The 26,572-nt window shown below is 49.1% G+C and overlaps 1 protein-coding gene across 1 annotated transcript; it reads left to right on the top strand.

Annotated features, from left to right (window-relative positions):
* Positions 1–16,040: 16,040 nt before the first annotated feature.
* Positions 16,041–26,192, top strand: VSIG10L2 (V-set and immunoglobulin domain containing 10 like 2). The gene is given in 14 exon segments (XM_058544861.1): positions 16,041–16,122; positions 17,724–18,074; positions 18,346–18,621; positions 20,271–20,546; positions 21,070–21,101; positions 21,103–21,319; positions 22,009–22,137; positions 22,140–22,277; positions 23,599–23,889; positions 24,348–24,631; positions 25,309–25,444; positions 25,726–25,750; positions 25,861–25,911; positions 26,064–26,192. Coding segments are annotated over 14 exon segments (2,388 nt in total). The 3' UTR covers positions 26,164–26,192.
* Positions 26,193–26,572: the final 380 nt, after the last annotated feature.

Genomic DNA, 26,572 nt, shown 5'->3' with positions numbered 1-26,572 from the left:
TCTTCCCCATGTGACCATCTCTTTATACCTATCTTCATCAGCTTATGCAGAATGTGGATTATTTTTAATTTAATATTTATATGATAAAGCCATAAAACAGCAAACAAAAGTAGTAGGGGAGAAATTATCAGAAATCTCATTACTTCATCATAATTATTTTCTTGATAGAGTCCTTTTCATCTTAATATGACTATTTAGTTAATCATAGTGCATATAAGTTATGTCCTTTTATTTGAAACATTCAAGTGTTTTTTCCTGTTGCTACAAAGTCTTTGGAATTAGTACAAATAATAATTGACCAGATTATCCTGCCAGGTGGATATAACACAATGCATATTACTATCTTTGTTGAACATTTATGTGGTGTTCAGTTTTTCAACATTGTAATTATAAATAATGCTTCAGCAAATCTTGCCCATTATTTTGAATGATTTCTTAGGATTAGAGCTGTTAAGTTTGAGTAGTAGGTCAAAAAATAGGAGCATTTTTATGGCTTTTAATAGATGGTTGGGCCAAATTGCTTTCAAGAGCTAGACTACACCAATTTATGTTGCCACACCGATTTCACCTCACCTTACCAGCAGGGGATAGTTTCATTTTAAAATTGCCTGGTAACTTTTTCTGGTTTACATTTCTTTTCATACAAGCAACATTGAATTTATTTTTTGTATATGATTCATTGTTTGAAAAACATCTGTGGTGTTTTTCCCTTTGCCCGTTTATCTTATGAGATTTTAATGTTGTCCTTATCAAGTTGTGTGAAATACATGTTTGAATTGATTTTTCCAAATAAAATAAAGATAACTTTTGTTTACTGAACATATATTTTCCCAGTTTGCCTTTTTTATTTATATGATGGCTTTTACACACAAAATTATCTAATTTTTATAGTGAAATATATCAATAATTTTGTGGGTTTTGTCTGCTGCTTCTAGAACGTTAGCGCTGCTCTAGAAAATGTTCGATTTTGTTCTCAGTTATTGTTGCAATTTTATCTTTGAAAGATATTTGACTTTAATCCATCTGAAATTTATTCTAGTGTGAGGTATATCAAATTGATCATACTTTCTCTTTTTAAAAAATGCTAAGTAATAATTCCAATACCATTTATTGAGAAATCTTTTTTCCATTTTCTTCTGATATCTCCTTTATGATATTAAATTTGTACACATCTATGCACGTATAATAGGATTCTGGATATCTACTTAATTCCAGTTTATTCTTTTGCCAGTACCACAGTTCTAAGTATTATTGTTATATAATGTGTTTTAATTTAAGGACTTGTTCCTCCTCTTGGCTACTTTAATTCTTTTTTATCTTTTTAGAATATCATTACCAGTTTTATTCCTCAAGATTAATTTTAGATCCATTTGATCAACTTTCAGAAAGCCTTCTGGATTTTTATTTGACTGCATCCATTTGGCAGTAATAATTTATTCAGTCCATACATTAATTTGTGGGGAATTGATTTCTTTACAATATTTAATCGCGTGGTAGGTCTTTCCTGTCTCAGAAAAGTCAGGAGCATGCCAGGAAAAAAGACACAAAGGGAACGGACGTGCCTTGGGCCCCAGGCTGTGACTGCCGAGGGTGTGGGTGAGGTGGTCTCAGCTGGGGAGACTGGGGGTGGGCCAGGCATGCCCGTGTGCTCACTCTTCCGCCAGAGAGTGAGGCCAGGTGAGGGGAAGAGTGGTGTATCCTCGAGGGGTCAGGAGACCCCCACCATTATTAGCCCATTCTGTGCCAGGACAAAGTCACTTCTCGTGCCGTGGCCTCGTGCCCCAAGGTCCCTTCCAGCTCTAAAATCCTTTCCATCTCTGCTTCGTGTAGTGGAAGACACCACGGGCTTGTTCCGGCTTCCCCTCCAATGGACCATAGGGGCAAAAAGGCAGAACTCTTTCTAATTGAGTCTGCTCTATGTCAGTCCCAGCACCCAACCCAGGGTCCAGCACCTCACAGTGTGTGTTTCACACCCACTGGAAGAGGGAGGGAAGGAGAAAATTGTGTAGCCCCAGTTTAGAGAAGAGTTTTGTCTTGACCAATGTATTTTAGGGCAACCTGTCTCAAACTTTACTGTAAACACAAATCACCTGGGGATGGTGTTAAACTGCAGCTCTCTGGGTTGGTGAGTCGGGGGTGATGCTGATGCTTTTAGTTTACAGACCACACTTTGAGTAGCAAAGTTTTAGAACACAGATCTAGGTGAGAATTCTTGGCTGAATCTTAGTCACAATTATGTTTAAAAGTATGTGTGGGGATAAGAACCCTGGAAACACAAGCCCTTTGATACATTATAGGGATAGTAAGGTTATGGGTGACTTTCTTCTACAGGTTTGTGGCTGTAATGTGTTTGCAAAGAAGAAAAACTTGAATGAAATCTCTTAGTGAAGGGAAAAACAAAAGCAGTTCTTTGTCCTGCAGCCACACAAGGCTGGCTAGGCCACACCACTCACCGTCCCTTCCCAGAGTGGCTCTGCACTCCTGGGGTGGTTTCTCTCTGGCTGGGAGGTTTTCAAACAGCCTGCTGAGTTTGCTCTAGGTGAGAAGCAGCATTGGAGGGCGGAGGGCCCAGAGGGCGGAATGTGATAAGAGCCCCTCCTCTGGTGCAGATGCAACCTTTGGAGATGTAAGAAAATCCCTCGTCCCCAGCCAGGGTTAACCCAGAGCCAGACCAAATGACCAGTGACACCCTCCACACCCACTGAAAGAGCTAAGGAAAATCTCTAACAGTTTGCCTTTCTTACTGGAAGAATTTTTATTAGGCCAAAGCGTTGACAAGTTTGTCATCCCCAGAATCTGCTAACACTCTGCCTCCATCACCTTCAATTTTTAGTGCTTTTCCCCTCCTCGTTTTTAGAAGGGAGGAAAAACTGTCTTGAACAGGCAGAAAGCTTTATCCAAGGTGTTTGGCAGCGACTCCGTGTGCTGGGAGAGATTTATGTCTCCGTTCTCTGGCTCTGTCTCGCGTGAGCTCACTTAAAACAACCGCGTAAATGAGTTCACTTTATCCTGTCAAAAGGGAGCCGAGGGCAGCATGGTACCCAGCTGGGGTCCACGGGGACACTGAGGCAACGTGCATGTCTCAGTCACCGGTGCTGAGCTCAGCCGTTTTTATGTCTGTCTGAGATCATTAAAATGAGGAGGGCAGGGAGCAGAAAGACCTGGAATGAATGGTGCAATGGAAACACCACTTGGAGTCTAGAGGGCTCAGCCAAAAGCATGAATTTAGGGGTTCATTTAAAAGGCTGCCTCTCTCCCAGTGTTGTCTCTACCAGTTAGCAGTCCTTTGGACGGAAGAAAGACCAGTTGGTTTGACCTAAGCTCCTTGAAATGGGCTTTTCCAGAGAGGTTTCTCCATGCTGATGGTCACAAGGTTTGTTTTCCTTTCTTGTTAAGTCATACTTTTTCTTTCCTGCTGCCCTACTACCATTAAAACTAGGCCCATTAAGACAGGGCCTTATTGCTCTAGAAAAAGAAATATGGATTCTGTCCCAGATGGATTTTCTGGCCAGGCCCATGTCCATCCCTCTTATATGGGTTCAGACTCAGGATTCACCAAATAGCCACGTTATTAACCTGAGGCAGCACGATTAGAAAAGTTAACAGCTGCCCCCAAGGCTAACAGCTGCCCCCAAGGGCAGGACGGTGCTGCTTAGGCCCAGCAGAGGGAAGCCAGTTAGCTAGAGGGCCTGGGGTCTGCGCCTGCCCATCCTGGCAAGACGGTTGTGTGACCCTGCACTCTCCCAGAGCTAGGACTTGTTCCTCCTTCCAGAGTCCTCGGGCTTCAGGCAGATGGAGGGTGGTTTCTGTCTTAGGGTGGCGGACCTGGGACAGGAACAATCCCTGACAATTTCTTAGCATTTAAAGGTGACAGGGCACGTCCTCTAGACCGTGAGCACCCCAAGGGTGGGGACTGTGCCTGTTTCCTGAGGGAGGGAGGAAGGAAGGGAGGAAGTTAGTTAGTTAGTTAGTTAGTCAGTCAGTCAGTTGATCCTCACAAGTCCTGGAAAACTCCCATGGAAACTTGATAATGCTAGTTTTTGAATGCAGAAGCTGAGAGGTGTGAATTGCCAGCATGCAGCAGAGCTGGGATTTGACTGGGGGCCTCTCTGAACCTCGTCCTTTTCCCTTCCCCCTGCAGCAGTACTGCCCAAACTTCAACCTTTTAACTCTCTTTTAACTCTTTTAACACCTTCACCATCTTTGCCAATCTTCATACTATGTATGTATGTAAATATATCCTTAAATCAATTTATTTTTACTTAAAAATATAGCTAGTTTGATGTGCTGGTTATATTTTTCCAACATGCATTCAAGTATAAATATTTGTAGGATAGAAATTGTCATCCATGTATCACCTCGCATGTGGCCCACAGTGCTCCTGTCACACCAGAGCAGTGGTCTCACAGTGTGCTCCCAGCCCAGCAGCATCAGCAGCACCTGGGAACTTGTTAGCGATGCAGATTCTCAGGCCCCACCCCAGACCCCTGAACCAGACACTCTGGGGATGGGACTCAGCAAACTCTTTTCTCAAACCTTCCAGGTGATTCTGATGCCTGCTAAAGTTTGGGAACCACTGCACTAGAGTGTTGCACCCGTCAAGAGTGTCCTGGTTGTGTCACCTTTGTCCCTCCTGGATTCTCAGTGTCCTTATGAAGACAGAGCACATGAAAGCCTGGGTGAAGGACCACATACGTGTTAAATCAGACCCAGCCTTTTGTGACTTAGTTAAGAAGACAAGAAGCATGATGTGAATGAACATCTGCATCAAGGAAGACACCTTGAAATGTACCTGTAAGGATGCAGAGAGCCAATGGTGGCTTATTTCTCTGTGACTCCTTGGGTCAGAATTCAGAAGTGATGAGAGGACCTAGTAAAGCAGCTAGCTCCTTAGAGCACTGCTGTCCAACTGAACTTGCTCCCGCGATGGATATGCTCAGTATCTGCACTGTGCTGAGAGAACATTCTCCATGGGTCTCTTGCATTTCTGCACATTTTGCAAGCAGAGGTACTGAATGCCTTTTTCTGGATGCATTCCAAGGTCAACAGCCTTGGAAGGTAGAGATAGTGTCTTCCTCCAGAACAAAGGACAGCATGTTTCCTGCCTGTTATAAAAGATTCAGTTTCCCTGAACTCAGGGTTCCCCTCCTGTACTGCAACCCGCCACATGTGCAGGTACCACCTGGCCCTCTTCATGTTGCCTCATGGGAATTACAGCTTTGGAAGCTAGAGCAAGAAAATGCTGATACTCTGGCTACTGATATTGCTATAAATAATAAAGTCCTTTGTCTCAGACCCGGGAGTCTCATGTCTTCTGCCAGCATCCACGAAACTGGCAGATTCACTTGTTAGCTTGCAACTAGAGTAAAGTATGAGATCCTTCACATTTCTTGACACATCGTCCAACACATGTGGCTACTGAGCACTTGAATTGTGGCTAGTGTGACTAAGAAGCCATATTTTTTGTTTTAGTTAATTTTTTCCCAGCTTTATTTAGCTATAATTGACAAAATTGCATATATTCAAGGTATACAACATGATGATTTGATATGTATATACATTGGGAAATGATTACCACAATCAAATTAATTAAAACATCTATCACTTCATGTAGTTACCTTTTTTTTTTTGGTGAGAACTCAAGATTTACTCTCATCAAATTTCAAGTGTACAATACAGTATTATTAACTATAGTCACCATGCTGTGCATTAGTCAGAACTTATTCATCTTAAAACTGAAATTTTACACTTTCACCAACATCTCCCCTTTTTCCTCACCCCCAGCCCCTAGCAACCACCATTCTATTCTCTGTTTCTATGAGTTCAACTTTTTGTTTTTCAGATTCCACATATAAGTGATATTATACAGTATTTGTCTTTCTCTGGCTTGTTTCACTTAGCATAATGCCCTCCAGTTTCATCCATGTTGTTGCAAATGGCAGGATGTCTTTTTTACGGCTGCATAATATTCCATTGTATATTTATACCACATCTTCTTTATCCATTCATCCATTGATGGACACTTAGGTTGTTTCCATATCCTAGCTATTGTTAATAATTTGCAATGAAAAAAGGAGTGCAGCTATCTCTTTGAGATACTGATTCTGTTTCCTTTGGATATGTACCTAGAAGTGGGATTTATTTTTAAACAGCCACATGTCGCTAGCAACTACCATATTGGACGACATAGCTTAGAATGTTCAAGCATCAACTGGCATGCCCATCGGTCAGGGATGCTGTTTAGGAAGTTTCTGCATTGAAAGGGACTTGACAAAGGTGATCTCTAAGTTATTTTCAATATTTGATTTTCAATGATTCTGGAGCTCTAGGACAAGTGGAACCGTGGAGAAGCCAAGGCTAAAGAGATGCTTTATCTTTTTTATTATGTCCAGAGGTGTTTCCTGGTACAGCTGAGAAATGAAATGAAAGAGAAATTGGCACGAGTTTGGAGCTCGGGGATGTTCCTGCTGTGGGATATGTCTTTTGGAAGAGACTCGGAGGCCAGAGAGAGAAGATACAGCCAGAGAAGATGAGCAGACCAGCGGCCCTTGAAGAATTTACTCAGCCTTGCCTTCCCCTTCTCCCCTCAGCTTGAGAATATCTCCCATCTACCCCAGCCTGGCTGAAGACCCGTTGGGCCCTTCTCAGCTCCCCAGACTCCTCCCTTCTCACCTCCCGGCCCAGAACAACCTCCTCTTTGCTGGCTCAGGCCCTGCTGACAGGTCGGGTCATGTGTGCCTAATCAGGAGGAGCCGGGGCCTCAGGCGTGGTAAATGGGGCTTCTCATTTCAATACAGTGTGTGCAGAATCTTGGAAACAGCTGTGGGCCTGGGCTGGCGACGCCAGAGCCTGTGGGGCCCTGGTGTTTGGGGGAGGAGGGTTGAAATGGGAAAACACCAGGGCAGGAGTCAAAAGGATGCTTTGCCACCCGAAGGCTGACGAATCTGGTGGGCTCGGTTCAATGCTAGCTCCTGCCTGGAATTCTAGGCCTTGAGGAGGGTGGAGAGTGCTCTGGAATCAGAGGCGTGAGGTCATGACCAGGCAGGTCTGGAACATCCACAGGCATTTATTTACATTTATTGTCATTTATTTCACAAATACCACATAGATTTCTCTGCAAGTTGCTTTTCTCACCTAACAAAACATTGTGAAAATCCCTCTCATTTATTGTTTCTTAAATTGTGGTAAAACATACATAACATAAAATTTACCATCTGAACCATTTTTAAGTGTACAGTAGTGTTAAGTTTATTCACATTGTTGTGCAACCAACCTCCAGAACTTCTTCATCTTGTAAAACTGAAACTCTGTGCCCATGAGACAACAGCTCCCGATTGCCCCTTCAACCTCAGCCCCTGGCAACCACTATTCTTTCTCTTTCTATAAGTTTGACTACTCTAGAGGTATCTAAAGTGGAATCATACAGCATTTGTCTTTTTGTAATTTATTCTTTTTAATATTTGCGTAACATTACAGTATATGGATATGTGTATGTCCTTCAACCATTAACAGTATTTTTGACACCACAAAAAATGCTATAAAAAATTTTATATGCATATCTTTGCGCACTGGAGTTTGCTTCTTTTTTTTTTCTGTGAGATAAATTGCCAGGAAGGACATAACTGGGTGAAAGAGACACATATTTTTAGTTTCATGTATGGTACCAGATCCCTTTCTCCAAGTCTGTGGGAATTCATATATCCACCAGCTGTGACTGAGACATCGTTTCTCCCTCATCTTCTCCAGCCCTAGCTACCATCGTTCTTTTAAAGTTTTGCTATTCTGATAAATAAAAAGTAGTGTCACGCTTTTAAAATTTGCTTTTCCTTCACTATTAGTGAAGATGAGCATCTTTCCATAAATGCATTGGCCATGTGGGTTTTCTCTTCCATGAATCACCTAGTCACACGTTTTGTCCATTTTTCTACTTGGTTATTTCTCTTTCTTATCGTGTGTAGGAGCTCTTTCTGTATTACAGATATTAACTCTTTATCGTGGTATATATTGAAATATTTTCTCCAGTCTATAATTTGTCTTGTTGACTTTGTATATGTTATCTTTTATCCTTCTAAAATTTAAACATTTGATGTCTATCTTTTCCTCTATAGCTTCTGGATTTTCTGTTTTGTTTAGAAAAATCTCCTCAGACCCTAGATTGTATAAATATTTTCCTAATTTTTTCCTCATTAAATTGTTTTAAATATTTAAATTGTTTCAAATATTATTTAAATTGTTTCAAATATTGTTTAAAATTGTTTTAAATATTTCCTCATGAAATTGTTTAAATATAAAAAACAATATTTAAATTGTTTTAAATGTTTAAATTTAAGCACATTTAAATCTTTCATCTATTTGAAATTTAGTTTTAATAACTTGTGAGGTAGAAAGGTTAACTTTGTCTTGTTTTTTCAGACAGATAGCCAGTGGTGCCTATACAATTTATTAAATAAACTATCCTTTTCCCCACTGGTTTGAAACACCACCTTTATCAGATACTATAATCCATGCGTCCTGAGATCTATTTCTGGACTTGGTTCGATTTCTGTCTCATGGATCTATTTATCTTATTCTTTACCCTTAACGTAGGATTTGATCACAGTGATTTATAGTCAGTTTTCCTAAGGCCACTCTCACCTAAATATTCCTCACTGCTGTTGTTTTCATCATTACATTATACAAATTCCTTCCAGCTGTCAGAGCCTGTGAATGTCAGTAACTCTTCAAGACAAGCCAGAGTAAGTCCAGGAAGGCCTGCCCACATGCCCTTTCAGGAATCAACCAAGGCAGAGGCCAGACAATGATATTAGATGAACACCTACTGTGTGCTCAGCACTCTTCTTTCCACTGAAGCGGGGGCTGAAAGACCAGCATGTCCTGCCCCGCAGTGACTAATACTTGAAGGTTCTTGCTTCTCAGCTCCAGACCTATCCTCTATACAGTGCTTTGGGATGCTGGCCTTGAGCCCTGCGAACCCTCATTTCTGCTTTGCCAGCTGTTCCCTGTTAGATTCTCCCAATGGGAGCCACTAGGGGGAGGCTGCAGGCTGGAGCAGGAAGGGTGGACACGGTCCTTCCTGTTTGCGAGTGTGGGCTCCCTGTGAGCGTCACCCCAACAACACTTCTTCCCCAACAGCAGCAGCAGGCCCATCCTGAAGCAACAGCTGAATCCAGTTGGCAGTTTTTCCCACACTTGCAGCTTCATCATCCACCCCCACCCCCACACCCCTGCCCCAGAGACGCCAGCACCAGCCTGCAGGTGACCCTTCCTCAGAGGTCTGGGCACAAGCCCAAGGGTCCTCCCTTCTTGCTCAGAGCTCCTCCTCAGAGGTCTGGGTCCCAGGCTCTGGGTCCCTCCTCAAAACGTCTAAGGTTTAGTAATTCCAGCCTCTTCCTTTGGTTTTCCCAGCCCCAGGGCTGATAGCTGCTCCTGCAGCTGCCGCCTCCACGATACCTAAGCGATACCTAAGCGTGCTCGTTACCCTTCCGTTACCTAATTAACGACTTTATACCTAGTTATCAGTTCTTTATATTAAATTCTCTCCTTTCAACTAACTGGTGTGGTTTCTGTCCCCTGACCAGACCCCGACTGACACAGGTAATGAGGAAATGAAGTTTTCTGGGGGCTGAGGGCTGCTTCTCTTGGCTGCCCTGCAGACAGCTCCCCTCCCTCCTCCATTCCCAGAATTATTTGGCTGCTGGTTGCCAAGGAGACGGCTGATAATTTCCAGTTGCCAAGCCTCCCCCTGGAGCTCTACAGAGACATTCTGGAAACTCCCTACTCCTTCCTGCTCCCCAGCCAAGGAACTTGGAGAATCTAGCCAGGTTACGGGGCAGAACATTGGGAATGGGGAAGCAGACCAGGCCTGAAGATGGAGAGAGAGACCGGAGGTTTCCTTGGGCCCTGGCTTCCTCCACAGACCTCAAGTGCCTGGCCTGGCACCCCCTCGTCCCTGTCCAGACAGACGTCCACTGGGTCCAGCCAAGACTGAGTTCTCCAACCAGGCCCTCTACCATAGAAAACTGTCCTAACACTGTCACTGGGGCATAGTAAAAGCCGTATTGCCAGCTGCAGCAGGGGAGTGCCTGGAACCTTTACTTGCGGAGAAACCTCAGCCATTCCAGAGCATTCTTCTCAGTGAAGCAGCATTTAATACACACTGAAACCTAGTGTCATGGCCCAGGCTCCAGTCTACTTCGTAATAATAATACGACTAATAACAATATTGGCAGTGAGGTGGGTGTGAATCTTACTCCATAAACTTAGGTTTGCAAGAGTATCCATTCCTTTGCTTCATTAAAATCAAATAAAGTTGACTCCAGTACTGGGGCCCCTGCCCCTCCCAGAGTCCCACCAGAATCCAGGAGGTACCAAAAACAGGGAGAAGCTTCTAACCTCGGGTCCACAGTGGTTGCTGTTGACCTTCTTGTTGTTCAAGCCTCAGGGGGCCTGTGATGTCCATGAGGACGGCTCTCCACTTCTCTCCCCTGCAGGTCCTGGGCCTGGCCTCTCCCTTCAGCCTCTCCCAGGGACCCAGTCACCTCTGACCTGTCCCCAAACTCAGGGAAATCTCTTCCCCTCCACTCTAACTGCCTCCAAAGGCACTCTCTTTTCTCCTTCTCAACACTGCCACCGAGAACCCCTAATAAACCTTCTCAATGAATTTAGGCTTTTACAAAAATATGGAAATGTTCACTTTGCTGTGGAGCAGGTTCTGCTTCCACCCTGTAAAAATCCCTGAGGCAATGTAGAACTAAAGACCTGGCTAAAGTTTCATCTAACTTATTTTTGCAGAAGTATTTTAAAGTAAACTAAAGATACCATCACATCTCATCCCTGAGTATTTTAGTATTCATTAAAAAAAAAATAGAAACATTGTCTTACATAATCATAAAACTATTATCATACATAAGAAAATAACAATAATTTTCTAATATTGCCTAATAAACAATTAGCCTCATTTTACAGGAGAAAAACTGAGACTTGGAGTAGGGAAGTAACCCATTTGCTGTCACACAGATAGTGGGCCACGAAGCCAGGATCTGAATGCTGATCTGATTCCAAGGTCTTCTCTCCTTCCACACCCCCTTTTTCATACATGGTTTATACTTTTCACAGTCCTCTCCTCCTCATCCGCTTGCCCAGCTCTTACAGCAACCCTGAGAAGCAGCTGGGCAGCGTTATGATCACATTTTTAACCAATCCGGAAACAGAGGCCCAGAGAAATGGGGTGTCTTGCCCACGGTGGACCGGAAGGGCTGGATGCGAAAGGGCCCCGGGAGTGGTGCAGCAGGTGGAAGGAGGGTTAGTCAGCGGACAGAGCTGGCACGGAAGCCAGGCCTCCTTCCCTGCGGCCCAGGGGGGCTGGAGCCTCCACTGTCACACCTCGGCCTCTGTCCCCCCCCCCGCCCCGCTTCCTTCCTCTCCTGATCTCTTGGTCTCCCTCTCTTCACCCCTCCATCTAGGGCCTCATTCATTTCCTCTCTGGTCTCCAAGGAGCAGTTTACAAAGTGACTAGGCAGTGACCCCTGCCGGGCCCTCTGTCCCTCTTGCCCTCCTCCCTCCTCCTCTCAGCCATGAGCACAGCGGGAGCCATGTCGCCTGCAGAGCCTCTGGCCCATTTCCTCTCCAGCTCTCGGTTCATCTCCTGCTGGGGTCCCCGAGGGCTTAGGGTTGGCCTCTGACAAGGCACACATGGACACACGTGGAAAAGCCATTTACTTCCAGGAGCATCTGCTTCCTCTGCTCCAGCCCAGCTGTCCCTAAACTTCCACATTCTGCCCCTCTAAAAGCCTGGGGTTTCAGATCAGTATTCAAAATGGTCGCCACATGCTGGAGAGCTGGGTTTAAACTCAGGAGGAGGCCAGCAACAAGAGTCATCTCACCCCAAGTGTCTGTCACGCTGCTGCCCACAGCAAGGCAGAAGGCTGCCAGAAAGTGAAGCAGCAGCCAGAAGCCCGAGCGCTTGTTGCAGCCACACCGCTGCCCAGTCAACAGACCTGGGGAGCCCCATGCAGCCGCCACTTCCTCTCAGCGTACTGAGTTCTGTCCAGCCCTCCTCCTGGGCCAGGTGAGGGCCCAGGAAAGCAGCAGAGTGACCATGCCCTGGCACACAGTGGCCAGGAAATAAAGGTTAACTAGATGGATAAACGAAGCTCTAACACAGAGGTAGCTGAGACCGATTTTGAGTCTTCTTATCAGAGAGAAGGAACGTAGCATTTCCACAGGCCACTGGCCAGCCCAGGGTGAACATAGCTTCAGGGGGATGGGACAAACTGGAGAACGCCCAAAGGTGGGGAGCAACACGGGGTTTGGGAAATCAAGTCTTCAGGGAAAAAGTGGAGAGATTTTGAGCCTGCTGTAAAATGTGGATAGCAGTACTGTCTCACGGAGTACTGGAAAACACCTAGTACATATAGCACATGCCTGGCAATCAACAGTAACTCTAATTATTATTCAGGTAGAGAAGAGAAGGGCTGGACATGCTGTTTCAAATATTAGGTGACTTTCATTTGGAAGAGGGATTTTAATAATTTTGCAAAGCTTCTGTGGAAGAACTCAACCTCAAGGATAGAAGTGTCAGAGAAGCAGATCCCAGTTCAACCTAAACAGAAAGAGGGTGAGAATGAACATTTATTGAATGTATGCTACCTGCTAGGTTCTTGGTATGTATGGTTGCATCTTATCTGTCCGATAACTTGAAGAGGTAGTTATTATGATGCTCGTTTTAGAGATGAGGAGGATGAGGCTCAGAGATGGTGTGTTGCCTGCCCAAGATCGTGCAACTAGTACAATGCCCACCCAATGTTGGTCAGTGGGAGAGGCTGAAGGGCCATCTTTCCAGAAGGCTGCAGAGGGGCATCCTGTGCTGCAAGGGAGGTCCCACTGCCCCATTCAGAGCCCTCTACCTGGTTCTCCAAAATTTCAGCTCAAACTACACAAGAGTCTGGATCCTCAAGTCCATCCTTACAATCACCTCTTTCTGAATTTAGCTGAGAAACCACCCCAGGTTTGACCCCTCATTGTTCCTGACTCCACACCATCTCCTTTCCCTCCCTCCAGATCTCCCAGAACAATGAATACAGGTGCTGATGTGAGCCCTGGGGACCAAGGTAGGCTGTGGATGAGGGTCCCGCAGTAAGGGGGGAGTAAGCCTGAGCAGGAGCGGAAGATGAAAAGCAGGTACCGAAAGCTGGGAGCCTGAAGCTTCACCTGCCCCATGGTCTAGGCACTGAGCATGCCCAGAGCAAAGCACAGTACCAGGTGACCCTGGCTGGGCTGGTGCTCCGTGGGAAAGGGGAAAGGAGAAAGGAAGGTGCCCTACCATATACAGCCCAGTGCCTTCCACTTAGTAAATGCTCAAGAAATGTTTGTTGAATTAATTGTTTACATACTTCACGTCAAGGGGCATAAGTAATTTTAACAGGCAGCGCTATAGATGCATAAACTCATTTACTCTTCTCAGGAAACTGATTATATAGATGAAGAAACTGAAGCTCAGAGGGGATAAGTAACATGCTAAGATCAATAGTAATAAAGAGGCAAAGCTGTGTTCTGACCACTGTGCTCTCTTGTCCCTCAAAAGTGAAGGCCCCATCACCTTGTCTTCCCTGGCCTCTGAGCTCCCACAGCAGCAGAGACAGCAGCCCAGAGTCAGCAGTCCCATTCCAGTCCTGCATCCTCTTCCCTTCCAGACAGGGGCTGCGGCTCTGCCCTGGGGGTCCTGGTCTGGCAGAGCCAGGGCATAGCATGGGGATACACTTCACATCCATGATGGTTAATTTTGTGTCAACTTCGCTGAGCCATGGGGTACCCAGATATTTGGTCAAACATTATTCTGGGTGTGTCTGTGAGGGTGTTTCTGGATGAGATTAGCACTTGAATCAGTGGACTGAGTAAAGCAGATTGCTCCCCCCCCACCCCCGATGTGGGTGGGCCTCATCAATCAGTTGAAGGCCTGGGTAGAACAAAAAGTTTGACCTTCCACCAAATAAAGAGAACTCCTCCTGTCCGACTGCTTTGAGCTGGGACATCAGTCTTTTCCTGCCTTTGGACTCGAACTGAAACATCAGCTCGTCTTGGGTCTCAAGCTTGCCAGCCTTCAGACTGGAACTTACACCATGGGCTCTCCTGGGTCTCCAGCTTGCTGACTGCGGATCTTGGGACTTGCCAGCCCACATAATCACGTGAGCCAATTCCTTATAATGAATCTCTTTCTATGTATATGCACATCCTATCGGTTCTGTTTCTCTGGAGAATCCTGAGGAATACATCTCCTTCCCAGACTCTCCCTTCCGGGGTCTCCCTTACTAAGGAGACTGAGTAGGTCAAGGAGCACCTCCCAAGCCTTCTGTGACCTGACGGCCCTGGGTGAGAAAAGGCTGGAGGGGCTAATTCCACAAGCAGAATAGATTAACTTCAGGGCCCACACAAACCCTCGCTGCAAGCCAGAGAATCCTTTAAAGGTTTCCCGATCCACCCTGCCTGAAATCTCATGTTTTCTCTAGAGACAGGGGCTGCTGCCCACCCTGAGGTGGACGGCAGTCCCAGATCCCCATTCTTTGCTCCGAAAGGAACGTAAAATAGAGTTCTGAAGACAGTTCCAGTTTGGGGTGGGGGGATCAAGATGAGCGGGCCATATAGACTGGTCAACAGGGTCAGGCAAACGTGTCATCCCCACCACGTGGGAGCCCGACTCTCAGGGACCATCTACCATTCTGCTCAAAGCTGAGTTAGATGGGAATGGGGGCTCAAGACCCTAAGGAGGGCGGGGAGGGAGCTTGGCCATGGGTTGAGTGAGAGTAGGACAGGGGTCTGTCCACTGAGCTAGGGAAAGTGAGAGGCTGAGAGTGCCACAGTGAGCACCTCTGGGCCCAGGAGGAGCTTGCCGGGATCTCAGCTCTGACAGCTCCTGTTCCAGCTGAGCCCTCAGGAACCTGACACCAGATGTCAGATCCCCCATTTCACTGGGGTCCAGGAATCTTACCCTCTCCCCAACCCTGCCACCAGAGGACAGAAAACGCTGACCTCATCTCAGGCTGTCACTCAAAGACAGCTAGGGCAGCAGGACATGCTGAGAGCAGGAGAGAGAGAGCCAAGATTCAGAGAGCCCTGAACAGCAGGAAAGCTCGTCTCCACTCCAGCTCCAGGGTCCAGACTTTGTGGGTCAAATCCAGCTAGGAGCATGAATGACAGTGCACCACCTGCCTGCAGGGCACTGTTCACCCGTGTGTGTGTGTGTGTGTGTGTGTGTGTGTGTGTGTGTGTGTGAATTTTGTCAAGCATATGTAAAAGTATGTAAAACATGAATGTGCAGCTTGATGAACTGTAACCCTGCCCAAGTCAAGAAATAGGACATTACTAGCACCCAAGAAGACCCCTGATGTTGATATAAGTTTTTTCTTTCGATCTTCACAATAATCTTTACAAGAAAGAAAGTACTATTATCCCCATTTGTCTGCGAAGAAGCTAAAGCTCAGAGAGGCTCAGAAATTTCATAATGTTTCACAGTTTGTCAGTTAGACCCAAACTCTGGGGCTGACTCTGGAGCTCCTTCCACCACTCCACCAACTTCTCCCAAGAAAACATGTGGAAACACAGAGGACACAAAGGGCATTTAAAGGTGTGTTTGCACCTCCTGGTCTCTGTGGTCTGGAGGGCTGCACGCAGGAGGCTGTGCTGGGCGGGTGTTTGGGCTTGACGAGGTCGAGACCTTTTCCAACTCTGTGCTCCGTGACTCTCTAATTTTATAATATCCTTGAAATGAAGATGCACGGAGCTCAGGGGCCTCCCCTAGGTCTGCCCCAGCCAGGTCTTGCCGTCTCCAACTCTGCATTATGGATGGAGTGAACCATCTGGTAAATAATTCACCCCTAATCGGGGCAGAGTGGGTAACAGGAGAGCAGGGGGGAGGTGTCGGAAGGTCTGAGGTTGGCAACCTGAGCCAGACCCCCAATCCTTCCAGGGCTGGGCTTTGCTCTGGGGAGAGGGAGCCTGAGAGTCAGGCAGGCCTCAGACGGGAAGCCACCCAGGGAGATGGAGCCATGGTGGGTCAGAGGGCCCTGTGCAGACTGCTCAGTCCCCTGCTGCTGACTCCCCTCTGCCTTCTGCATCTAGGGGTCTCAGGTGAGTGATACTCAGATCACCCCTCCATGGAGGCCCGTTCCCCACTCACATCCCATTATTTCTTACTCTTTTTTCCTCGGATCCTCCTTTTGCACTTGAGTAGCCACTCAATGAAGTCCATTAACTTTGTTCATCTGCTAGACATTAGCCAGCATGCACTGAGTGACCAGGTGGGGGAGGCAGAGCAGGAACACAGAGGGCATTCTGCATTAATTACCTGAAGAAGCTGGAAGCTATCCTGAGGGCCACTGTCAGGTTGTAAGCATGGAGTGACATGGTCAGGTCTGGGTTTCAGAAAGTTCCCTCCAAGCCAAAGGGTTTTCAGGAAGCTGGAGGCAGTTGGGAGACCACCACAATGGTCTAGGTGAGAGATGCTGGTAGCTTGGGTCAAAGCAGCATCCATGGGGTTGGAAAGAATCGGTTTCTGGGTTAACTGTTTTCTTCTTGATCAACCAAACACTGGAATTTTACCTTTGATCCCTTCCCCCCGACTCCATGCCTGTCTTCTCCTCTTCTCTCTCTGGAGAAGCTGATGGCAGTGAGAAGTGTCTGAGACTGGAGGTTAGACAGGGCTCCAATCCCAGCTCCACCACCTACCATGTGGTTTTAGACAAAGTGATTTCCTGTTTCAGAGTCTCAGGGGATGTTATTACAATTGAGGTCAACAGGTAATGCATGTGAGGAGTCTAGGACAGGGCGCAGCACAAAGGAGGCATTTGGCAAATGGAAGCTCACGTGAACTACTCCTGTGGCTCGTCGTCCTCTGAGACATTTATTTTCATAAGTTTGCTGAGGCTCTTTATAGTATCCTGGCCACAAGGGACAGAAGAACACAGTGCTTGGGCAGACTCTCGGGTCCGTGCTAGGCCCTGAGCAGAAAAGAGCACTGTTGACTGCCTTGCCTCATAACGACTGTTCAATGTCTGACAGACTGAAAGCTCCATGAGAGCAGGGATGGGGTGGCTCATTGTCATTGAAACCCGGGTGCCTGGCCCGAAGCAGGCCCTGCATAATTAACAGCTGATGAATGAATGAGTGCTGGATGGGCTGATGGCAGGCTGGTGTCATCCTACGTTTGCTGCAATGGGTCTAGACTCCCCCTGGAATCCTTACACAGAGACCTCCAGAGCCTGAATTGCCAGTGGCCATGTAGGTCTCCTGAGCCTTGGGGGTCACTATTTGGCTGATCATCAGATTGACTTCTGGGCGCTTGTTAAGAACACAGATTCCTGACCCACTGCCCTCTGCCCTGGGGATTTTGACTCAGTAGTCTGGGATGAGGCCCAGGAATCTATATTTTTATCAAGCTTTCCACGTGGTCTGATGACCCATGAGGATGGGAACCTCTCCTCCAGTCCCTTCCCTGATCTCAGTCAAGGATTCCCCCATCCAGCCTGCTCCTAGAGCACATCTAGACAGGAAACTCCGCAGGCTCCCTCAGAAACTGTCTTGCCCACCAGCTGCAAAGTTCTTATGCTGTCTCATCAAACCCTGCCCGGCCCGCCGGGTCTGCAGAACAATAAGCAGAGGTTCTGGGCAAGGAGGAGGAGCAGGAGAACCCAGAACAGCCCAGAAGTCCTGCCTTGCCACTCTGTCCCCAGGGCAGCCCCATCCGACCCTCGGAGCCCCTGCAGAGGCGGCCACGTCCATCCAAGGAGTGCGAGGCGGCTCTGTGGGGCTGGCCTGTGGCTCCCGGCCCGCCCCCCTGGTGGTCTTCTGGAGCTTCACCCCCCTGGGCTCGCTAATTCCCCGGCCTGTGGCCATCACCAATGGATCGCAGTCCAAAGTGGAGGCCGGGGCCTCAGCTCCGGGGGCCGTGAGTCTGCAGAACGGCAGCCTGGTGCTGGGAGAGCTGCAGGAGGGTGCCCGCGGCCTCTTCCTGTGCCAGACCCTGCACGTGGCCAGCGGCCAACTCCACACTGCCTACTCCTACCTCACTCTGGCCGTGCTGGGTGAGGGGCCTTGCCAGGATCCAAGCTGACTTGAGCTGCTTTGCATGCTGCTTTGCATCTATTTGCATGTGCTTCCCATTGTATTCTGCTGGGCCCAGGTTCTACAGGGCCCGCCTCCAGGGAGGGAGGAAACCTGGGGTCAGGAGGAAGGGATGTTCAGGGCCCAGTGGGCAGGCCAGCCCCCAGCCAGCAAGGGCTGGGCCAATGGACACAGCCAGGCACAGCCTCGGTCTGCTATAACAAACACAGGGCCTCTCCTTCCTCTGGCCAGTGCCTGTATCGAAGCCTCAGGTGCGGCTGAGTGACCCATCCCCAGTGGAGGGGACCTCCGTGGTGGCCACATGCGCAGTGCGGGAGGGCACGGAGCCCGTGACCTTTGCCTGGCAGCATCAGGCACCCCGAGGTCCTGAGGAGGCTCTGGTGCGAGTCATGAAGCGACTGCTCCAGCTGGACCCAGTCAACAGGACACACCTGGGCTGGTACATGTGCAGTGCCCACAACGCCGTCAACCGGCTGAGCAGTGACGAAGCCTTTCTGGATGTCATCTGTGAGTCAGACTGGGGTGGGGTGGCGGTCAGGCCTGGCACCCTCCTACCCACCCATGCTCTGCCTCCTGACACACCTCAGGGCCCCCGAGAGTGCTGCAGTTCCCCCAAGAGCCTTCAATAGGCAAGAGCCTCAGGGCACTGTACCCATTGGTGCCCAAAGGGCTCTAGTACAAGGGGTTTTAAGCTTTTCCAGGTCATGGGCTCCTCCTCCCTGCGGGATGTGCGTACATTCATAGTCACAATTTTGCCCATAATTTCAGGCCTGGCCCAGAAAGTCTGTCTTTGGGTTGAGCCTGAAAGACTCTCTGGGAGCAACTGAACACTGAGGAAACAGGGAGGGGCCCACAGTGGGAAGAGAGGGCACCAAGTCGGTCCCAAGTCTGAGGCTGAGAGCCTGAAGTTAGAAATCAGAAGTTTGTCTTTAAAGCAAAGGATTACTTTTTAGAACACACAAAGAACCTAAACAACCAATGAGGGAGAAGCAACAACCTAATATAAAAATGGATGAAAGACCAGAATAGCTATTTCAGTGCAGAGGAGAACACATACCATTAATGAACTTCTGAAAATAAAATTTTTTTTTTAATTTTACAAATAAAAAGAATCAGAAGTTTGTGTGAAAGATGAGGCTAGGATGGTCTAGAGCTGCACTGTCCAATATGGTGGCAGTTTGTGTAGCTTCGAGCACTTGAGATGTGGCTGAACAAAACTGAGTTGGGCTCAAAGTGTAAAATGCACACCGGACTTTGAAGACTTAGTCTAAAAAATATGTATATAATAGCTCATTAATAATTTTATGTTGATTACACGTTGAGATGATAATATGCTGGGTACTTGGTTAAATAAAATATACTATTAACACCTATTGGTGTTTTTTGGCTTGGTAGGGTTTGATTATTTTTCCTTTTTAAGATTTGGCTACTGGAAAATTTAAAACCTCTGTGGTTCATATATATCTATTGGACAGTGCTGGTCTAGTAGACTTAAGGAGCAAGGACTAACAATGTCCCGTCTGTCTTGTCGGTGGTGGTGTGGGAATCGTAAACTGAGGACTGTGGAGGAGACTGTTGAGCAGTTCTTGGAAAAGAGGCAGGAGCAGAATGGAAGCAGGGAGAGGATTCAGTTCTCTCTGGGAGTCAGGGAGAGCAGGGGCTTAGGAGAAAGGGGAAGGTAGTGACCCAAAGAGGTGAAGAGGGATGGCTGCTGGGATCATGCTCAGAGTATCTTCCCACTCTGTTTTCTTCCCTCTCCAGTCTAGAGGGACCAACCAGCCCAGTCCCAAGAAACCCCTCAATTCAGGGCAACCTGGGAGGGTTGGGCTCCGTACCTCTCTTCTGCCTAGCCGACTCTGGCTTGTTCCCCTACCTCAGCCCAACCCACTCACTCGTCCCTCAGGGAAGCCTCCCAGAGTCACAGCTGCCCTCCTGAGCTCCCACAGTCTAGGGTGCCCACCTCTTCGGACCCTGATCACCTACCTGGACTGTGCTATGGCCCCTGGACTCTGAGTTCCTTGGGGGCTAGCATAATGGTTGGCACAGTTGGTGCATAATACATGCTCGTTGGATGGTGAATAAATTCAGCAATGATTATGTCAGTGAATGAAGGAATGAAAATTGGGGAGGTGTGACATGCCTTTCGTGCCCTCCAGATGGTCCAGACAATCCTGTGATCAACATGGAGCCACTGGGCTTCATTGAGGAGGGTTTTTGGGCCAGTGAGAGGGAAGAGGTGACCCTGAACTGCCTGGCTGTGTCCAACTCCCCTAGCCACTTTGTGTGGCTCCGTGACCACACTCAGGTCCACACTGGGCCTACCTACATCATCACCAGAGCCGGCCGCACCCACACAGGCCTATACACCTGCCTGGCCTACAAGAGCCGCCTGGACACCCGCACACAGACCACTGTCCAACTCACCATTTACTGTGAGTGTGTGCGTAGGGGCCATCCATGGCTGGAGCCACCATAGGCCTGTGCTCTGGCAGATCCCAGGTGCCTTGTGGAAAGTGGTGTTGAAGTTGGTGGGGGAAGGAGTTCTGGGGAACCAAAAAAAGTTGCAGAGCAGGAGAAGAGGTTAAGAAATCCGTGGGAAAGGGCAGGGAGAGGAGAAGCCCTAGACCCTATATAGCCCCCTCCCCAAGTGATTATTCCCACTGCCCTGGGGGCTGAACTGAGGCACAGAGAAGGGCAGAGTAATTACAGGGAGGCATAGTGCCCAGGGGCAATAAAGAGAAGGAGATGCGGGCTTCCATGGGGGCATCTGGGATTCCCCAGTGACTCTGAACTCCTGCCCACCCCCTATGCCCCTGCCCTTGACCTGAGAGCTCAGCCTTCTCCTCACCGGTCCCTCAGAGGTATCGATCTTTCCCTGCTCACCACTTCTCCCTATTTCTCCTGTCCTCGACACTTCCGGTCTCCAGCCCCATCATCACCCCCTTCCCCACCCAGATTCCCCTGAGGGGCAGCCTTCCTGTGCTGTGCTCCCCCGCCGTTGGGGCTATGACTTTGGTCTGTGCCTGGACTGGGGGGCTTCCAGCTGCCCAGCTGCAGTGGGAAGGGCCCCAGGGAACTGGCCCCACTGCCCCCAGCAACGTCACCTGGAGTCATGCAGCCACCCAGCTCCCCAACAACAGCGTCCTCACCTGTGCTAGCCAGCACCCAGCCCTGGCACTGCCCGCCCTCTGCAGAATCACGCTGAGTGAGTGGACATGGGAAGCAGCAGTGCTCTGACACTCCAGGCAAGGGGGTGGGGAGGGGCCAGACGAGGGACCTAGAGGGTCCCCCGGATCTGGGGTGAAGCTCCAGACCACAGACTCCAAGACTTGCCACGTAATAAGGAGATGGGCAGCACTGAACTCAGATCCCACCCCTCACTTTCTCTCCACTCTGGCCTGGTCTCCATCCACACTGTGCCCCACCCTCCTCAGCTCAGGCTTGGAGCCTTGTGATGCCCTAACTGTCTCCCAGTCTCCAGGGTCAGCAGGCTCTCATCAACCTCACACTGTATTTCTACTGCTCCATTGCGTGTTGATCTTGAAATGTGCCTAGCATTCTCTGCCTTGGAAACTCCTACCCATCTACCAACACCAAGTTCAAATGTCATCCTGTCTGCAAAGTCCTCCTCCCTGGAGCCCCAGAGTTTGTCTTTCTACCGATACTCTAGCACTCATCAAATTATATTGTCAATGTCTGCTTACCGTCTGTTCCCACCATTTTCCTGGCACGTGGTCAGCCCTCGATACATGATGAATGAATGAATAAATGAGTGACTCAGTACACGGAGGAATGAGTGAGTGAAGCAATAAATGAAGGAGGAAGAGATGGGATAGGCCTGCCAAGCCCTTCCTCCTCCTGGAGGGCCAGGCTGAACCATCATTTCCTATCCAGGGGAACACCCCTTGAGCCCCACCTGCTGGACCACGGTCACAATCAGAGACCAATTCATCGTGCTGAGCTGCGAGTGGCCTGGAGGCCAGCCCTCTGCCATGCTGAGCTGGCTTGATGGACAGCAGCAGCCCTGGGCGGCAGCAGCTCCTCCTTGGCCATCCACCTCCTGCAGGCCCAGGAACATCTGACTGGCAGAGAGTTCACCTGCCGGGGCACTCACCCACTCAGGGTCCCCGACCCTCTCTGGGTGAGTGCCTCACTCCAGCTGGGTGAGTGCGGGCTAGTGACTTGCTTCTGGGGCTGGTGTGGGAGGAGCAGCCCTTTGGAATCAGGATGAGGTGCTCTGGGGGGCGGCTGGGCTAGAATGCAAAGTGAGGCAAGAGACTGAGTCACCTCACCTCCCAGTGACTCAAGTGTTTTTGATCTATAAAATCAGGGGGTTTGGTCTAGGTCTGTGCTGTCCAATAAAAATATAAGATGAGCCATATATATAATTTTAAATTTTCTAGTAGCCACATTAAAAAAAGTAAAAAGAAACAGGTGAGACATTTTATTTAACTCAATATGTTCAATATATTATCACCTCAATATGTAATAATAAAAATTATTAATGAGATATTCACATTCTTTTTTTTCATACTGTTTTCAAAATCTGGTGTATTTGCAATTACAGCACATCTCAGTGTGGACTGGCCACATCAAGTGCTCCACAGACACATGTGGCTGGGGCCATCACTGTTGGACAGCACCGGTCTAGACAATGAGGGATTCTGACTGTCTCCCTCATTTGCATCAATTTGCATGAGGTGCCTGGTTCTATTCTTGACCTGCATTAACGTTTCAGGTGTCAGCCATCTCTCTCTACCTCTCTCACTCCATTTGTTCTTGGTCTGATTTCTTTCTCTGTCTTCATCTGGCCCTGCCAGTCCTATTTATTGCCAACTCAAGAAAAAAGAATTAAATATTGAAGTAAAAAATGTGACAAAAGCACACAGAGGAGCCGTCACATATAGCAGATCTCACAAAATGGTTTATGTCTTGGTCTCCAAAGGCTTGGCAACTACCATGCTTTCAGGGGCTCTAGAGAGGTCCTCAACCCAAAATATTTTCCTCCCTTGTTACTCAGTCTCAGGGCTGGAAATTTCACCATAGGAGATTCATTGATATCTAAAACTCTGGGTCTCTAGAAGTCAGTCCATAAAACTGAGTACCTGCTATGGGCCCACCTTGTGCCCACGACGGGGAGGTGGTGGGCCATTGGGGGAAGAAGGTCCTGCGCCAGGTGCTGGGAGGGAGGGGGTTAATGCAGAGGCCAGTAAGGCAGGGGCCCCTCCTGTAGGAGCTGAGACTGGGGTGGGGTGGAGAGGAGCAGGGAAGAACTCTGCTATTATCAGTAAACCTTGGAGCAGATTGTGATAGGAATCTGGCATAGAATGGGAGCCTGAAAGAGGAGGCTGACTGGCCTAGCCCCCCTCAGCTCCCACCCCTCCCCCCATCCCCTCCATCACTGACCAGCACCTTACCTCCAGGCCTTCCCAGTAGCCTGGGCACAGGGGACATCTTCCAGCCTCACTCTCTCTGTCCCTGCAGAAGCCCCACAGCTGGCAGTGGCTGAGCCCCGGGTGTCAGTGCTGGAGGAGAGAGAGGCCTGTCTGGGGTGTGCCCTCCTGGGGGGCATGCCACCTGCCCGGCTCCTCTGGCTGGGCCCCCAGCGACAGCAGGTGGAATCAGGCACTTTCGGATTCATGCTGCACCCAGAGGGTGCCCAGCTCCGCCTTAGTATCCGGGATGTGGACCCAGCACGCCACAGCGGCACCTACCAGTGCGTGGCCCACAACGCCGTGGGCAACGGCAGCCAGAGCGTCCTGCTGGAGGTCCTGAGTGAGTGAGGGGTCGTGTGCGTGTGTGTGGTGAGGGCGATGGGAAACCTCCAGCCATGGCCCTTTAGGTGGGAAGGCACAGGAATTCTCTGCTCCAAAGTTTGGACACGTTAGCTCCGTCAGACACAGACAGGCCCTCAAAAGCAGGAACCCAGATGGGCTATGTGAAGGCGAATCTGATGCCCTCTTGAATACAGGCAAACAGAACTCCACGCAGTCAGAATAATCTCCTTTTCCACAGTTTATAGATGAGGAAAGTGAGGCCTAGAAGTGTAAGTCTAGGGTAACACAGACCAAAACTACACAGAACTGATGGAGTCTACAGACCCCAGTCTGGTGCCTTTTCCACGCTACCAGCCTTCTCTCAACAAAACTGGAACAAATGTGGGTGCACAAGCACACATCCACGCATGGTTGTAGGTATGCACGGGCCTGTGTGTGTCCCTGCCCCATTCCCAGGATATCCAGCTCCTCCCAACGTCACCATCAGCCATCTGACCTATGGGAGACACTGCAGGGAGGTGCAGCTGCAATGGGCCGTTGAAGGCCCCGGGAACTTGATGGGCTTCCTGGTGCAGCAGAGGGCCAGTGTCCCGGGCCCAGGAGCTGGGGCTTGGGAGACAGCAGCCAGTGACATCGAGCCAGAGAGCAGGGGCCGGTGGCTGGGGGGCTTGGACCCAGGGGTCCTTTATGCCTTCTGCATCCTGGCTCTGAATCACCACACAGCTGGACATCCCTCTGAGGTGAAGATACCAGGTGCTGGGGCTAGTGCCATGGAGGGACTCACCTTTTCTCCACACAACTGAACCCTGGCTCATCTTCCTCTTCACAGGGCATCCCCTACTCCGTTCCTTTGCTTCCTTCCTACTGAATTCCTCCAACCCCAGTCTCTGTCCTTTCCTCTGCCCTCTCCTCGGGGTCCTCAGGTAATCTCCACCCCTGTATTTCCATCCCTCCTTGGGAGGCTCTGGAGGCCCCAGGCCTAAGGGTAGGAGCCATAGTTCAGCTTGAAGCAGAAGAAATAGGAAGGGGCAGGAACAGGGGGCTGGTGATTAAATAAAGGTAGGGGCCCAACCCCGTGCCTCAGTCTCACCTCCTGGGGCATGGGTGGGCTCTCAGCTTCCTGCTGCTCTCTCTCCATCCTGGGAATTCCTTAATTTATGGTAGCCTTCCCTTCAGCTCCAAGCTGCCAAGATAAATGGCCTGTACCAGAAACATGAGACTTGGAACCTCAAGAGCACCAGGCATGCAGAGAGCTCTTTCCTTGAGATCTATCTCCAGATGCTCTGGGTCAAGCCTTGCTCTTGATGGCCCACCTCAGGTGGAGGGGGAACTGGATGAGCAGGACTGCCTGCTTGGAACCTCTAGGTGGCTGTTGCCAAGTTCAGCAGCGGCTCTAAACCTACCCCATGCAAGCAAGCTCTCCCCTCCTAGTGGACCCCGCTTCAGCATCTATCCAGCAGTGCTGGGTGCAGCAGGCACAGGAATGGTGGTGGCAACAGTGGCCTCTCTCCTGGTGTTCCACTATGCTGCCCGGCACACGGAGATGTTCCCCTGTGAGTGGGAAGCTGAAGGGCGGGGTTACTTGACCCTATAAGGTGGTCAGGTCTAGACCCACCCAAGGTGAGATGTAGACTTCCCTGGTCAAGAAACCTATGCTCTTCCTTAACTGTGCCCTCTCCCCAGTGCTAGAAGTCTATCAGGGCTCCAACCCCCAACCTCAGGCATCTGAGGTCACCCTTTCTGGTTTTTGAGTCTCTAGTTCAGTTTGTCGGGGAAGGGAGGGTTCTTCTCCTGGGTTGCTCAAGTAATTCGCCTTTTCCTTTTCCACCTACAGGCCTTGGTCAGCTGCTTGTTTCCACGTTGAGTGTGGAACCCCCGTCATTTTAGGGGTCAGGATTTTCCTCTAACTGGAAAGGAAGGCTGGGGAAATAGAGTTGTCACTAACTTTACTCTCCCTCTTCACCCTCAGGGAGCAAAGTCACCAAATTAGGGCTTCAAGGGAAGGCCCCAAGGCACAGGCAGGTAAGCTCGATTTTATCCCAAAGATTACTCAGGTATAAGGAGAGAAGTCCTGAGTTTTATGCATGATGCTCAGTCTCTCCTGTCCTTTGGGACAATCTGGGACACCCCAAGGCATCTCTCTCTCCTCCTTCGCTCATGTCTGTTCTTTGTGGGCACTGAAACACCTCTCACCACCCCAGGTTCGGATCCTGCACAAGAATCCATGGACGCTCCAGTCAATGTCACCATCACAGTGACTGCAACACCATGAGGCCCCGGGAGGAAGGTGAAATATGCTTAAGGGAGATAGACTGGGGAAGAGAAGGATCCCCTCTGTCACACTTGGTCTTAAAACCAAGGTAGGTGAGACACCAAAGAACCCTTCCCCACTTTATACCCAGCCTCTACGACCAGGGCAAGGCTCAGCTGCAGTGCCTCTAAATGACTCGGCTACAAGAGAAGTCCTGGCCCAGCTCGTGGAAGACAGAGGTGGGGGACAAGGGAGCCACATCACTGGAGACAAGACTGGCCAGGTGTCCAAGGGCCAGTGAAAACGACGAGACAGGAAACAGCGCCTGGTGCTCTAGCAGCATGAGCAAGTTAGCCACTTCCAGACAAAGCCCGTGAATTGAGCAATTCCTAAATAAATCATACCTGATGCTCTCACTAGCAGAGTTATT

This window comes from Diceros bicornis, chromosome 7 (genome assembly GCF_020826845.1).
Source record: "Diceros bicornis minor isolate mBicDic1 chromosome 7, mDicBic1.mat.cur, whole genome shotgun sequence".
NCBI lineage: Eukaryota > Metazoa > Chordata > Mammalia > Perissodactyla > Rhinocerotidae > Diceros > Diceros bicornis.
Note: the sequence above shows the minus strand (reverse complement) of the source record. Positions and strands in the feature narration are given on the sequence as shown.